Genomic DNA, 13,711 nt, shown 5'->3' with positions numbered 1-13,711 from the left:
GATGCCAGAAATTCTCCTCCCTGCAGGATGGGAACTACTGTTCGAATTCATTCCATGCAGAAGGATTGAATCCTTAGGAATCGGTTCAGATCCCTTAAGTCCAAAATGGGCCTGACATCCCCATTTGGCTTTTGGACCGTAAAAAGGTTGGAATAGAAGCCCAATCCCTGATCCTTTGCGGGAACTATCATAATGACCTCCTGCGACAAAAGTCGCTCTAACGCTAGAAGGAGCGACTGCTTCTTCTCTGGGTCTCTGGGAACATTTGATCTGAGGAACCGAGGAGAAGGGAATTCCTGAAACTCCAGCTTGTACCCTAAGGTTACCGTGGAGACGACCCATCTGTCCTGGAAGTCCTCGTGCCAGAGCTCTGAGAACTGTCGCAGTCTTCCCCCCACTCGAGTGAGCGGGGGCGCCCCCTCATGCAGAGGTCTTAGTGTTTTGCCTAGTAGGCTTCTTTCCCCAGGACTTCTTTTGTCCCTGGGGTTGACTCTTGTCTCTGGACCCCGATGGAGGCGGCCGTCGAGACTGCCTGGAGGCTGAAGCCCCCGGCGCTGGGGAAAGAGTCCGTTTGAAAGAGGGACGCTTACTCTTCTTCTTGACAGGTAAGAGAGTGCTTTTTCCACAAGAGATTCTCTTGATATAGTTATCCAAGTCCTCTCCAAACAACCTTGCACCATGAAATGGAAACCCAGCCAGTAGCTTCTTACATGGTGCTTCGGCTGACCAATTTTTCAACCATAGGATTCTACGTATATGCACCAACCCCAGTGAAAGACGGGAGGTTTGCACGACAGAATCTCTAATGGCGTCAACCACAAAGCATAAGGCCGCTGGAAGGTTAGCAAACCCCTGGGCCTGCTGTTCAGGTAATACTTTGATGACCTGCTTAACATGGTCTCTTAAGTATTGACAGACTCCAATCGCTGCTACTGCAGGTTGGGCCACTGATCCTGCTAAGGAGAAAACATCCTTCAATAGGGATTCCATCCTTTTATCTACAGGATCCCTGAGCATCTGAGCATTGTCTACAGGACAAGTCAGGCTAATATTTACGGAGGAAATGGCGGCATCAATAGCCGGTATTCCCCACATTTTAATAAACTTTTCTTCCATCAGATAAAGTGTTGAAAACTTTCTCGGCGGAAAATAAAGGTTTGTCTGGGTGATCCCACTCAGAATAAATAAGCTTTTCAAGTAAAGTATGAACAGGAAAAGCATGTGCTGCTTGGAAAGGTTTCAGTGACCCCAAAGCAGAAGAGGATTCTTTAGCAGTTTCAGGTATGGGCAACTTAAATGTGGAGCGGACCAATCCAGTGAGGATCTGCACTAAGACTTTCTCCTCTTGGGAAGTCGCAGAGGGTCCCTCTCCACCTGAATCCTCCGAAGAGGAATCATCCATCCCATCCCGATCCTCTGAAAGGGATTCATCTCCTTTTTCCCAGAGCTCCTCTGTCTGAGGGTCTTGGGGAACAGAGGAAAGCCTAGTGCGTTTTCTTCCACTGATTGAAGACGTAATCACGGCCATTAATCTTTCCTCTAGACCATTAATGGTTGAGGAAAAAACCTCTTGTGTAATATATACAGGGGCTGAAGTGCCAGAAGCAGGTGTAGCCCCTGACCCCGATGGCTCTCCCTGGCTAGCCGTCCCTGGCCCATCTTTAGGGGGGGAGGATGCTGCCGACAGGGGGCCCTCAGAACCTGAACGAGATCCCCTAGTGTCTCTGGTTCCTGGGGTGCTTGAACCTCTTCTACCCATAGTGCAAAGCAACAAGGTGTGAGGTATACAAATGAACACTGCCCGCTGAGCGATGTAGTCTGGCTAAAATCCTTGCTACCCAATGCTCAGTCTGGTGTTACTTCAGTAAATGCTGCCTAGGAGAATGCCTGTGTCCCACCTTACATGCGACCGTCAGTTCTGTGTCTCACCTTACATGCGACCGTCAGCTCTGTGTCTCTCAGAAGGCTGAGTGCACCTGTACAGAGTGCCTTTAATAGCCTGCAGCTGGCCTGAGTAGGAGTCTAAACACTCTGTGCTGACATCCCGCCCCCTCCTCTACCGCAACCCCCCCCCCCCCCTCGAGTTTTGAAAAAAATGAGCGTTTCCCGCACTGCCGACTCTCCTTCATGCTTCTGGAGAAAAGGCTGGGGATGGGGGGGGGGGAAGGAGGGAGACTGGTAACAAGATCTGCCTGAACGGCTATCTTCAGAGATGGTGGCCATTAGGCCGCAGAGCCCGGGTGGTATAACCACTTTCTAGACCCCTGTGGCCCCTCTCTAGCCTGGGGGGAACATTCAAACATGAGAAATCCCCCTTTCCACCTTACCTGCTTGCAGCCTGCTTTGAGATGCTGGGACATAATCAGCACTGAACACCTGAGACAGTCAGTCAGCATGTGTAGGTTTGTGCTCTTGGCAGCCCCCGGTGGTCACAATAGGCATAGCATGCATTTACCTTAAAGGAGAAAAGCCACTAGAACTCAAAAATTCTGTGGAATCTCCTCTTACCTTATCCAGCCGCAGGGTGCTGTTTACACAGACCCAATCTTCACCTCTCACGGTGGGCTCCGTTTGAAAAAACCGTCAGAGACTGGGGCCCCCATCAGTAGGGGGATCCAACAGTTCTGGGACCGTAAAGCACCTCGCCAGAAATTAGGAAGTTTAAAGCCATTTTCTGATCTGCGGGGTCCAGCTCTCTAAAAAGAGAAGCATTACGGGTAAAACCTCGTTTCTTCGGACACGAGGCCCGGGTACCATTCAATTCGGCCATGAAAAGACACTTTGAATGGATCCGGTTCGCCTGGCTTGCCCCAGTATAGGATCTTAGGATATTCCCTTTGGAGCTCAGCACAGGACATCTTTACACGTCCATCACCTAAGACACTGGCGTAAAAACTGAGGTATCCCTGCAAGGGGGAGGGATTATATAGGGGGTTGAACTTCCTGATAGGGTGTGCCAGTGTCCAATCACCAGTGATACCTATATAACCCATCAGTAATTACTGTGGCTCTGTGTCCCGTGATGTTCGAGAAAGAAATGTATTTTCTCCATCGAAAGCCTGGTAGCTCTTATCAGATATAGCAATTTTTCACAAACAAAATAAACTATAAAATAAAGGTATCTGATTATTTCCAGGTACTAGCAGGAGCTCCCATGTCGAGTAATAGCAGTAAAGATGTGCGTCATCAGTAAAAATAAATTACAAAAAATTGTGGGTAAAATAACTAGAGAGTATATTTTGCGGTCTCTTTTCACTTGTTCTATTAAAGATAGGCGGAAAAATGTTTCAAGCATTTGATTCAAGGTCCCACTTTAATATTAACAACTATACAACAAAAACTGAGAAATAAATTAAAAATGAAGACAGTATCAATTATAGAATTAAAATGATAGTAACAGTTATTTTCCCTACATTTCTAACACTAAACACTAACCCTTAACTTCTCCGCGACCTCCCGATTTAGTACTGGTTTCAGCCTGTAGCACCTGAAATTTTTCCCTTGACCACTGAGTCAGGTGATCCAGCATCGAAAACACTGTCTGGGTGCTGAGCTGACTGAGATCAGAGGCATTGTCCTGTAATCGCCGGGCCCCTGGATCTTCATGTTTCAACACTGCCATAATCTCAGCATGAATCTAAAATACATTGTACAACAAATCTTCAGCAAATGAAAAAAAACAAAACACATTTTTAAAATCGCAAAATGTGAATTTCACAATCACATAACTAGCAACGTAGTAATGGTCAAACAATTATTTGTCCATTCACCCAACATTTGAGAAAACTCCTGATTACAAAACACATGATTTTCATTTATATTTTAAAGAGTTCATTTTATACCCAGAAAGAAATGGACCCAACAATTGTTTGCTCTAGTTTTGAACATTTTAATGACATGTACAGAGCATTCTATAATGGTATACTGTATGCTGTGAAGACTTTGGCAATCCTGACTAAGAGAAAAATGGTAAGTTTAAAAGAAAATCTTCAGAGCTGAAAGTCCAACATGAGCAACCTGCCAGGGGCTTCCTTGACAATCAGGAGATGCACACATTCCCATCTTTATTTATTGGTAATACAGAGCAGAAAAAAAGTATGCTTTTTGTTCTAGCATCATATGCCTGCCTCTGCTTTCTTCCAACATGTCCATCACTGTTTGAAGGGAGACAAAAAAAGAGTGCAGAAGCTTTTAAATGTTGATCTGCTGTTGGTCCCAAATCCCTTACGGACCAATATGCTCCAACAAAAAGGAAACTTTCTTTCTGATCCCTAAAGGAAATCAGGTAAGTCCATGCATCAACATTCTGCAATATTAGGTTTTTCAAATATTAGTAGCCAGTTATATTTGTGCACTTAGAAACAAATCCAGCCCTTCCAGTCAGCTAGAATTACTATCTACATTTTTAAAGCTCTTAAAGCAAGATATAAACTCTAAAAATAAAAAATTGCTAGAAAGTAGGAATCTCTCTCTTTTGTGCACATTGTACATGCACAGAACAATGTAGATTATCATTTCATTTCTGGCATCGGTAAGATGACAGGAATCATTCATGTGCCTGGGACAATCTAACTCCTGTGGTGCACATATGCAGAAGTTACATCATCAGCGGTTGCCCAATGATTGCGGAGGGATGACTGGAAACCTAGAGGTAGCAGCAGCAGAGATGGTGGCAGTGAGGGACAGAGCAGGGAGAAAAGCCTGCATCACACAGCCCTGGAGAAGTGTACACTTGTAAGGCAAGTGTGCAATAACAACCAAGCCAAGTATGCAGCGCAATACAGTATATCAAAAGTCCACACAACACATCCCACATTAAAGTAGAGAGGTCTTTCCATATATTTTGTTGTAATCCTAAGTGAACAACTTTTCTGCAAATTTACTAAATAGACCTATTATGTATTTAAAAAAAAATGTAAAATGTATTAATCTTAACCACCCTAATCCCCACTTCTGAATTGCATTTGAGTACCTATAAAAAAACAAAAATAACATTCCCGAAGATTATTAACACTGTATTACCTCTTGGTGATCTTCTTTGGTACATCCCAGCAATGCATAAACCAAAATATGCGGTAAAAGATATATGGTCACTTTGAAGTCGTGTTTCATCATGATACTGCAGCAGCTGAAGACCTTCCTAGCAAGCTCATGCCTGACCTGTAGACCACAATTTTTGAAAAAAGTAAACCAAGTTTAGGTAATGAACAACAATAAAAAACAGGACATAGTGTGGCAGTGTACATGTCATACTGGCTTCAGGTTCATAGTAGCTTCAAACCAGCTTTGTATTACAAGCTACAAAACTTAGAACGCAAGATAATATATTTAAAGATACACACAATATCCCTTGTCCAAACTGTGCTCCAAGTTAAAACCCAATTGAATTTTTAAATAAAAGGCAGCTAGATACACTAAATACTGTGCAGAAATCAAAACAAACGTATTGTTACAAGAAGTTAATTTGTTTCCCATTGCATGCCTGAACTTTTCTCCCCCAGCATTTGTCTGCAGTAAGGGCAGCTGCTTCTGTCTGGGGGCAAAGACCCAACGCTATTAACCTCAGCAGCACCAAAGTTTTGGAGCAGGAAGAGGACTGGGCATCCTGCACAGAAGATTTCTACAGAATCCAGGTGACTGCATGACATGGGACAACCTTTATTACACATAAGTTAGCTTACCAAAGACAGAGAGAATGGTTTTGTTAGGTCTACACTTCAGCTTTAATTTTTAAAGCGGTCTCAATTTGACATATTTTGTTCTAAACGTGTCTACTGAAAAGCAGAGTATTTATTACAGTAAACACATTTGCCAATAGAAGAAAAATCTATTGGCAATTGTCAGTGAATACTTTTTCCAATCGTGGAAAGTGCTGGCAAATCTAAATGTTAAAGAATATTCGTAAAACCTTTAAGGCCCCTTTCACATGGGGCGGACTTCACTAGGAGTCCACCTATTGAGCGGGGAATCTGTCCTCTGATGCCTGCTGAGCATCCCCAGAGGGGAAGAGAAGAGAGGGGCTACCTAACTGACAGACAAAATACAAAAACATACTTGGGGGGCACACCCAAAAATGCTGTACATTCAAGATGGTGCTGTTATAAGACCAAAAACAGTACAAAATTGATTACAGCGCACACATACAAAAATTACATTTATCCTGCAAGGCTAGTTAAAAACACCTGAACATATTCAAAAATACAGGGGTTAGGTCACACTATATGGTCATATAGTGCTAAGCCCACTTACTGCGACAAAGTACCCCGAATTAGTGGGTCCTACCCTAGTAATAGAATGAAAGAACCTGTGTCTCAACCATGGGAGATAAACTCCTCCATGTGGGAGAACTGAAGGGATTCCTCCTATGAACTGGTGGCCACTAATTTTGTGCCACTAACTTAGGTTTGTACCTAAGTGAGAGAGGCGCAGGCCACTATATACAGGTTAAATACTTTATTGTATATAAATCATTTAAAATAATAATAAGATGGCCATGGGTATAAATGGGGGGTATGCAAACATTTATTCAGCTTGTCTGTTAGAACAGGCCAAGTTGTTCAACAACATGCAGAAACTATGTACAACATGTAACATATAACATATACACAGACCCAAGCAGGGGTCAGTGAGCCTGGGTATATATATGGCACTGGCAATAGGCTCTATGATCCAAATGGAGCAGCACAGGCAGTGCAGTACCTCCAGGGTGTAGCAGAATGCAGTGGCTTCCAACAGGATGTATGATGTATGGCTGCCATTCCCTCTGTGCAGGGATAGACTGGCTTAGAGGCTTGGTTCGTAACTGATGCACTTCTACCATATGGGGAACGACATGTCACACTGTTAGTGAATACATTACCACTCCTGTGGGTTGCTCAGTCCGTGTCCTGTTCAGTGTATCTCCTCACGCAGCGGAATGGGCTGTCCATTTATCCCTGTGGAGCTGGATATCAGCCAGTGGATCGCTGCTGGTGTTTCCTATATCTGCTGCTTTGCCATAGATAGGGACCATAAACAGACCGCCTGTCTTTTTATACCATTGGCCATCCGATCAGATCTGCTAGACGGTTGGGAAATGGATCCCTATCCGTCTGTTTTAGCGGATAGGATCGGATGTCGGCTGATGTCAACGGACACATGTCCTTTGACACCCGCCGCTCCATAGAGGGCATCAGATGGTCCGTTCAGCCTGCTCACATGAAAGGGGCCTTATACATAAGCGTGTCAATAACCCCTATACTGTATACTTTTATTCACTTACCAAATTCAATAAAACCAAGGCATACAAGACTCATACGCACAGCCATCATAGAAAAAGCTCTTTGAAACGAAAAATACCAACACACAGTTCAACTCTAACTTACCTTTGTTATCAAGTATCCAGCCCAGGATGCAGACCAGTCTGCAAAGTTGTCACCCAGCTTGCTTAGGTAAATGGGTTTCTTTATTTTAGTCCAGTTTATTGCTTTACGGGAACGCTTGTACCTAATGGGAAAAAAAAAGGAATTTTGACTTGCCAGTTTGTTTCTTTGATTACAGTACAGGGTACAGGATCTTTAGTCTTTAATAAATACAGAGGGATCATCTTCTGGGGAAAAAACCTCCCCAGGAAAGAGGTGAGCTTTTCATCACCTAAGAACACTAGCTGAGGCTAGGAATGGGAGCCTTTATATATAGGGGGATAAAGACTATTTGTCCTCCTAAGGGGGGGAGGTTGGGACTTTAAATGAAAACGCATGGAAGTATACATCTCCATCCCTAATTCAATATGCAAAATAAAACAAGTTGGGACTTTAAATGAGGCATGTACAGTATGGCTAAGGAATGAGTCAATTGTAAAAAATGTTTGTTATCTGGACAGTATATGAGATAACATGATACCGTATTTAATTACATAAAAAAGTGAACCGATATGGTATGACGTATACCCATATAATGAGATGAAATAGTTTGTAAGGGAGGGGAGTCACCTATTCCTTAAAGCGGAGTTCCACCCAAAAGTGGAACTTCCGCTCATCTGATTCCTCCCCACCTCCGGTGCCACAATTGGCACCTTTCAGTGCAGATACCTGTCTACTACAGGTATTTGCACCCACTTCCTGGAATAGACTCCCACGGGAGTCGCGCCCCTCCCCCCCCCCTGCTGTCTCCTGGGAAACACACAGGTTCCAGGAGATATCGGGGACCACTTAGGACGTGCAGCGCGTCTTGAACATGCGCAGTAGGGAACCGGGAAGTGAAGCCGCAACGCTTCACTTCCTGATTCCCTCACAGAGAATGGCGGCGGCAGCAGCCAAGAGCCGAGCGATTGATCGGCTCGCGGCGGCAGCAGCCGAGAGCCAAGCGATTGATCGGCTTCGGCTGCCGACATCGTTGGACTCCAGGACAGGTAAGTGTCCATTTATTAAAAGTCAGTAGCTGCAGTATTTGTAGCTGCTGGCTTTTAATAATTTTTTTTTAGGTGGACTCCCTCTTGAATATACTCTCACATATGAGCAAAGTCTGGAACCTGTGAAGCTAGAATCACAAATTTATGTAATTAAATACGGTATCATGTTGTGTCATCTACTGGCCAGATAATAAACATATACATTTTTTACACTTGACTCATTCCTTAGCCATACTGTACATGCCTCATTTAAAGTCCCAACTTATTTATTTTGCATATTCATTTGTCCTCCTGTCCTAAAGAAGTCCGGACATCTCCAGACAAGGAGGCCTATTTGTACTCACTGCAAACTCCTTTTCTATAAGTTATTTAGGGGCACAGGACATCTATAGCGTATACCTACTTTGATTGTATATGCAGTAAAAAGAAACCGAAAGAAGCAACAGAAGATATAAAAAAAACTATAGTAGGAGCTGTTCTGCCCATTGATCTCAACAAGAATAAGATTTTACAGTATGTACAAAGGAAATCCTTTTACCTCTAATACATGTCATGGTATTGATACATAAAAAAATTATAAGTCATATATAAATCTGTGACCCATGGAACCTTTTGAGAAAATCTTCTCACACTTTCCTGAGACAGGAAAAGCCTTGGACAATAGACAATTAGGCCAAGATAATTAAATTAGCTAAAAAAGGAAAGCCCTTTTAAAAATCCACAGAATAGACTTTGAACACCAACATCTGTGTTGACCCAGTTTTAGAATTACAAATAAGGTTTCAAACTTGTGTAACCATGCAGCAAAATAAGACAATAATGGGAGACTTTCACCTCCATATCAGCAAATAAAAGTATTTCATCAAGGGATACCCAAAGGCTGGGGAATATTACAGTTTTGTACGAGAAACCAAATAAGTGATGATAACCCCACCAAGACAATTGCAAACAGTCAAAGGCAATCACAACGAAAGGCGCTAATCCGGACACAGTCTTGTATGGACAAATTTTTGGAAAAATTCAATAGGATAAAATCATGTGTCAATTTATTGATACCATGTTGTAAATGAGTAAACAAAAATCTCGCATAGATGAAATACTGTAAAACTTGCTCCCCTCTGCGATAATACCTGTGTTTCAAGCCTCGTTCTGGATCTGTGCTCCCCGAGCGTATGACGTCACGCTCGGGTGTTTCCATCTGCTGGTTTCCATCAGCGGTTGTTCCGGCTGTCTCCTGGCCCCCTCTCCGTTCCATGGCTATCTTGCCATCTCGTCACCCACCATGGGGATTAAGGATGAGCTCAGGCGTGTTCACAGCCTGCACGTGCAGAGCCCACCAGTTAGTCACACTGCACAGCGCTAATCACAGTCAATGAGAAATTTCTCGATCTCTGCAGCCGCGGATCGGAAAAATGTCTCACTGCTTGCGATTAGCGCTGTGCAGCACCGACTTCCTGGTACGCTCTGCACGTGCGGGTTGCGAACACGCCTGAGCTCATCCTTACCGGGGATTCGGTTGAGGCTTCATACCTTTCATCTGGTCCTACATGAGCTGGGTTCCCCCCCTTCTCAGTGGATTTCCCAGCGATGCATGAGGGTTTTACCACCACAGCATTTCTTCACCATTTACATATACCCATGGCATATTTGAGCAATAAATCATTTAAAGTAACAAATTTGTGTAAAAAAAAAAATTTAATTTTGCCGAAACTTGTGGCAAAACATAATATATTCCATGAACTCAACATGCCTCTCAACAAATAGCTTGGGGTGTCTACTTTGCAAAAAGGGGTCATTTGGGGGGGTTTTGTGCTATCTTAGCATTTCTGGGTCTCTGAAACTGTGATAGGTAGTGAGGAAGTGAAATAAGCAATTTACGCTCTTAGAAAGCCTGAACGCGGTGATTGGTGTTCAGGGTCCTGTAAGTGGCTGGGCTCCCAAAAAGTCTCACACATGTGGTATCCCCATACTCAGGAGAAGCAGCAGAATGTATTTTGTTGTGTAAAAACAGAAAAAAACTGTGCTATACCCTCATGACATACGTTAGGGTAAATATGAAAAGACAACAAATTGAATGTGAAAGTATATATGGATCCTACAAAAATTGAATAGCACACAAATCAATGGTAAACAATCAATATTAACCACTTCCCTACCCGGCTATTGTCAAATGACGTCCACAGATGGGATCTCCCATCCTGGGTGGACGTCATATGACGGCCTGGGCTTCCCGGCCGCCTAGGGGGCGCGGGCACGCGCCCGCCGCGTTGCTCGGGACCCGGTGCGTGTGGACGGCGACAGTGATGTCCGCCGGGCACCCGCGATTTCCCGTTAACCGGGCCGGACCGTGGATCTGTGTGTGTAAACACACAGATCCACGTCCTGTCAGTTGAGAGGAGACCGATCTGTGTTCCCAGTACAGCGGAACACTGATCGGTCTCCTCCCCTTCTACGCCCCCGCCCCCTACAGTTAGAATTATTCCCCAGGAAACATATTTAACCCCTTGTGTCCCCCTAGTGGTTAACCCCTTCACTGCCTGTCACATTTACACAGTAATCAATGCAATTTTATAGCATTGATCGCTGTATAAATGTGAATGGTCCCAAAAATGTGTCAAAAGTGTCCGATGCGTCCGCCATAATGTCACAGTCACGAAAAAAAATCGCGATCGCCGCTATTACTAGTAAAAAAAAAATATATATATATTTTTTTTAAAAATGCCATAAAACTATCCCGTATTTTGTACACTATAACTTTTGCGCAAACCAATCAATATACGCTTATTGCGATTTTTTTTTACCAAAAATATGTAGAAGAATACGTATCGGCCGAAACTGAGGAAAAAATTTGTTTTTTTTTTTAAAAATTGGGATATTTATTATAGCAAAAAGTAAAAAATATTGTGTTTTTTTTCAAAATTGTCGCTCTTCTTTTGTTTATAGCGCAAAAAATAAAAACCGCAGAGGTGATCAAATACCACCAAAAGAAAGCTCTATTTGTGGGGAAAAAAGGACGTCAATTTTTTTTGGGTACAATGTCGCACGACCGCGCAATTGTCGTTTAAAGTGCGACAGCGCTGAAAACTAAAACTTGGCCTGGGAAGGAAGGGGGTGAAAATGCCCTGTATTGAACCGGTTAAATAATAAAAGTCACAAAAGTGCCAAAAGCACAAAATAGTGAAACATAAGCAAAAAGTCCCAGAACCAGAAAGGAAATCTTACTAAAAGATAGGAAGAGTCCCCAATTAGCTTTTCATAGGGATCAGTGTCTGAAAGTGGAAAGTGAAAACGACACCCCTTGCAGTAATCCTCCACCTTTAAGAATACATGCTTACCAGATAGTAATCTCAACAAGCTCATAGATAAACCAAGGGCCAGATAACCATAACTAGGAACATCCCTCTGTTAGCGTAGCAGATGGCAGGCAAACCAGGTGTGTACAGGACCTTGTATTCAGGTATCCAAACAGCATCAGGACATCACTCAGGCAATGTGCCGCGGACGTGCATGGGGAGGGAGGGGGTTGCCACAACCCAAGTTACCAACATAGGAGCAAAAAAGAGATGCCCATAAGAACAAGTAGAAAACTTACATTTCAGCATAAGAAAAGGAGCGAAATCGCCGGCCGGCTGGCGAGCGCCCGTTCAGAATGAAAAGCGATGACGTCAGAATGTCGGCCTCCCATTTTGGGGGGGGGGGTGTTTAACTGTCCTGGCATTTTATGCCCAACATTGGACGCTTATGCCACACATTACCCACTCTTCTAACAACTTCAAGACCAGGCCTTTTCTGACACTTTTAAAATTACTTTGACCCCCAAACATTATACAGTGGCTTGCAAAAGTATTCGGCCCCCTTGAACTTTTCAACCTTTTGCCACATTTCAGGCTTCAAACATAAAGATATAAAATTTTTATTTTTTGTGAAGAATCACCAACAAGTGGGACACAATTGTGAAGTGGAACCAAATCTTTTGGATTTTTGAAACTTTTTTAACTAATAAAAAAATGAAAAGTGGGGCGTGCAAAATTATTCGGCCCCCTTGCGTTAATACTTTGTAGAGCCACCTTTTTCTGCGATTACAGCTGCAAGTCGCTTGGGGTATGTCTCTATCAGTTTTGCACATCGAGAGACTGAAATTCTTGCCCATTCTTCCTTGCAAAACAGCTCGAGCTCAGTGAGGTTGGATGGAGAGCGTTTGTGAACAGCAGTTTTCAGCTCTTTCCACAGATTCTCGATTGGATTCAGGTCTGGACTTTGACTTGGCCATTCTAACACCTGGATACGTTTATTTGTGAACCATTCCTTTGTAGATTTTGCTGTATGTTTGGGATCATTGTCTTGTTGGAAGATAAATCTCCGTCCCAGTTTCAGGTCTTTTGCAGACTCCAACAGGTTTTCATCCAGAATGGTCCTGTATTTGGCTGCATCCATCTTCCCCTCAATTTTAACCATTTTCCCTGTCCCTGCTGATGAAAAGCAGGCCCAAACCATGATTCTGCCACCACCATGTTTGACAGTGGGGATGGTGTGTTGAGTGTGATGAGCTGTGTTGCTTTTACGCCAAACATATCGTTTTGCATTGTGGCCAAAAAGTTCGATTTTGGTTTCATCGGACCAGAGCACCTTCTTCCACATGTTTGGTGTGTCTCCCAGGTGGCTTGTGGCAAACTTTAGACGAGACTTTTTATGGATATCTTTGAGAAATGGCTTTCTTCTTGCCACTCTTCCATAAAGGCCAGATTTGTGCAGTGTACGACTGATTGTTGTCCTATGGACAGACTCTCCCACCTCAGCTGTAGTTTCCCACCTCAGAGTGATCATGGGCCTCTTGGCTGCATCTCTGATCAGTCTTCTCCTTGTCTGAGCTGAAAGTTTAGAGGGACAGCCAGGTCTTGGTAGATTTGCAGTGGTCTGATACTCCTTCCATTTCAAAATGATCACTTGCACAGTGCTCCTTGGAATGTTTAAAGCTTGGGAAATCTTTTTGTATCCAAATCCGGCTTTAAACTTCTCCACAACAGTATTACGGACCTGCCTGGTGTGTTCCTTGGTCTTCATGATGCTCTCTGCGCTTTCAACAGAACCCTGAGACTATCACAGAGCAGGTGCATTTATACAGAGACTTGATTACACACAGGTGGATTCTATTTATCACCATCAGTCATTTAGGACAACATTGGATCATTCAGAGATCCTCGCTGAACTTCTGGAGTGAGTTTGCTGCACTGAAAGTAAAGGGGCCGAATAATTTTGCACGCACCACTTTTCGGTTTTTTAATTGCTAAAAAAGTTTAAAATATCCAATAGATTTCGTTCCAC

The 13,711-nt window shown here is 43.4% G+C and overlaps 1 protein-coding gene across 1 annotated transcript in view; it reads right to left on the bottom strand.

The window, feature by feature from the left end:
* Positions 1–13,711, bottom strand: part of ATR (ATR checkpoint kinase) — a 210,589-nt gene that overhangs the window by 107,026 nt on the left and 89,852 nt on the right. Inside the window, exons 25-27 of the mRNA XM_073625961.1 lie at positions 7,365–7,485; positions 5,023–5,160; positions 3,436–3,637 (exon numbers count right to left, since the gene is read on the bottom strand). Of these exons, the coding sequence (XP_073482062.1) occupies positions 3,436–3,637; positions 5,023–5,160; positions 7,365–7,485 (461 nt within the window). The remainder of the gene's footprint in view (positions 1–3,435; positions 3,638–5,022; positions 5,161–7,364; positions 7,486–13,711) is intronic.

The sequence above is a fragment of the Aquarana catesbeiana genome, linkage group LG04 (genome assembly GCF_042186555.1).
Source record: "Aquarana catesbeiana isolate 2022-GZ linkage group LG04, ASM4218655v1, whole genome shotgun sequence".
NCBI lineage: Eukaryota > Metazoa > Chordata > Amphibia > Anura > Ranidae > Aquarana > Aquarana catesbeiana.
The sequence above is the reverse complement of the archived record's forward strand: the minus strand, read 5'-3'. Positions and strand labels throughout refer to the sequence as shown.